The sequence below is a fragment of the Astyanax mexicanus genome, chromosome 16 (genome assembly GCF_023375975.1).
Source record: "Astyanax mexicanus isolate ESR-SI-001 chromosome 16, AstMex3_surface, whole genome shotgun sequence".
NCBI lineage: Eukaryota > Metazoa > Chordata > Actinopteri > Characiformes > Acestrorhamphidae > Astyanax > Astyanax mexicanus.
The window spans coordinates 36,207,423-36,209,961 of NC_064423.1; the positions used below are offsets into that span (position 1 = coordinate 36,207,423).

The following is a 2,539-nucleotide window of genomic DNA, read 5'->3' on the forward strand; positions in this document are numbered from 1 at the left end:
ATTATTTGCTCCCTGCACAGTATGTTTTTTTATGACCAGTAGTACCCAAATTTTAGCAGCTGTTACAACTGATTAAAGTGGCAGTTTAAATACTTTGTGAGAGTAAGTGAACATGCTAAACCTTTAAAACATGCATTGTAGTTGAGTATTTTTCAGAGGGAATGAATATGGTGATTTTAGCAAGGATTTTGTCGTGTTCTCTTAATTCTTCAGATCTAATTATGCATTTCTTAGTATTCACACATACTTAAACTAAGTTTGCTAATATGGTATCTCAATATTTGCAGTAGCTCTTGTATCAGAACTGTTAGCAGCACCAGCAAAGCTGTTGTAGCTCAAAAAAACTCCCCGGACCTACCAGACTACTCTGTTTTAAGAATAAATATATAATACATTGCAGGAATTATAGCAGAAGCATATTGATGCCATTTATGACATTATGTTGCCCTTTCTCCAGTCAGGAACACAATTGCTTTTAATTTAAAAGAAAAAAATGGCACTTGATTACTAAGTAGCTAATAAAGGTTTTAGGCTCAATATTGAGTTTGTAACGACTCCATATTAAACATGCAGTTCTCTTCTTTCCTCTGTTGCTGCAGCTTCGGAAGCAGTCCGTGTCCATCTCGGGTCTGATCCCCACCTCCAGCCTGCAGGCCTACCAGTGCCACTCCATGCTGCACCTGCCCGACAGCGGCCTGAGTGAAGACAGCAGCCCCACGGCTGCCAATGGTGTCAGCCGCAGAGCTGCCACTCTATACAATCAGTTCACTCCCAAGAATGAAGAGAACAGGTAGGACTTTCCCACAGCTGGGATGTGGTTTTACATGTCACTGTTTTAACTGTTGTGAGGCAGGTGGATAATTTTCTTCCTGTTCCTGCAGGTCATTCGAAGGCGTTCTGTACAAGAGAGGTGCATTACTGAAGGCCTGGAAGCGCAGATGGTTTGTTCTGGACATAACGAAGCATCAGGTGAATGGGGTGTTGTGTTTTCTGTGTCTTGCAGTGAGTGGTTGGAGTTTGAGTAAAAAAGAGGCTGACTGAAGTTTGTGTGTTTATTTAGCTGAGGTATTACGATACAGATGAAGACATCAGCTCCAGGGGCCACATCGACCTGGCTGAGGTAGAATCTGTTGTGATCGCCACACCAACCATAGGAGCGCCCAAAAATATCAGCGAGAAGGCCTTCTTTGATGTAAGTAGATTTTTCTTATTATTTCATGCATCATCCTCATTCCTAGACCTGTTAAGATAAGACTTTACTATATATTATCCCAGAAATTAAGATAAAAATAATTTTAAGATAATTTAAATCTCACTGCCATAATGACAGAAACAGAATAGCATAACAAAACATTCAACAAGTAAAATGTTTTCCTTTTATTATATTTTTATATTTTATTGAGATGCTGTGCAAATGATCAATTCAACATAAAGCAAAGTAAAATCATACTTTCACTTTTCAACTGAAATAAAATTGTGCACAAACCATCATAAGCTAAACAACTTATAACTCAGTGTTTCTTAATCCTAGTTCTGCCATTTTTAAGTAACTAGTAGTTTATTTAGGAAAACGAACAAAGTGATATTTGCACTCACTCTGATTTTAACATGCAGTTTAATGCAGTAAATCCAAATGAGTGAATAAGTAATTCCCAACAGTCCACACAAACAGCGGTGCATCAGCACCTGCTGAGCAGGTAGGTGGGTGGAGAGCGAAGAGGGAGAGGAGAGTGAGACGGGAGAGAGGAGAGAGTGTGAGATGGGGGGGAGAGAGAGATGGAAGAGGGGGAAGGCGAGAGTGAGAGTGAGATGGGGGGGGGGAGAGATGGAAGAGGGGGAAGGCGAGAGTGAGATGGGGAGCGAGTGAGGACAGAGAGGGAGATAGAGAAATGGTGACCGTGAAAGTGTGAGATGGGGGAGAGAGAGGAAGGGTGACCGTGAGAGTGAGATTGGGAGAGAGTGTGAGAGAGAGGGATGGTGACTGTGAGAGTGAGATGGGGAGAGAGTGAGGAGAGCGAGTAAGATGGGAGAGAGAAAGAAAGGGCGAGAGTGAAAGTGGGGGAGAGAGAGAAAGTGAGGAGAAAGTGAGTAAGAGATGGAAGAGAGGAAGGGCAACAGTGTGAGATGGGGGGTGGGAAGAGTGGCAGAGAGAGGGGGAGGGTTAGAGATTGGAGAGAGAGTGAGAAGGGAGAGAGAGGGTGATTGTGAGGAGAGAGAGGGTGAGTAAAGTGAGAGAAAGAGAAGGTGAGTGTAAAAGGGTGACAGGGAGAGGGTGACATTGGGAAAGAAAGAGAGAGAAGTTACTCAGCCTGGTTATCATTGCTGCTAAACCAACCACTCACCCACCCAGCCCTGCAGATACTGGCTGTTTCTATCATGGCTATCCTGCTCAAAACCTTTAAAATTCTGAAATTCTGCATTTTATTAACTTGTCTGTAGACAATTTAATGTTGGGAGCAGGGGAGGGGAAAAAAAACAAAAAAACTCTAGCCTGCTGCTGTTACGATCTGCTTTCTCAACCACTGCTTTCTCTCCACAG

At 42.8% G+C, this 2,539-nt stretch overlaps 1 protein-coding gene across 2 annotated transcripts in view; it reads left to right on the plus strand.

Annotated features, from left to right (window-relative positions):
- sbf2 (SET binding factor 2) overlaps positions 1-2,539 on the plus strand; it is a 207,335-nt gene that overhangs the window by 202,352 nt on the left and 2,444 nt on the right. For both annotated transcript variants that reach the window (XM_049465532.1, XM_049465533.1), the window contains 3 exons: positions 600-790; positions 882-969; positions 1,061-1,192. In XM_049465532.1, coding sequence (XP_049321489.1) covers positions 600-790; positions 882-969; positions 1,061-1,192 — 411 coding nt within the window. The remainder of the gene's footprint in view (positions 1-599; positions 791-881; positions 970-1,060; positions 1,193-2,539) is intronic.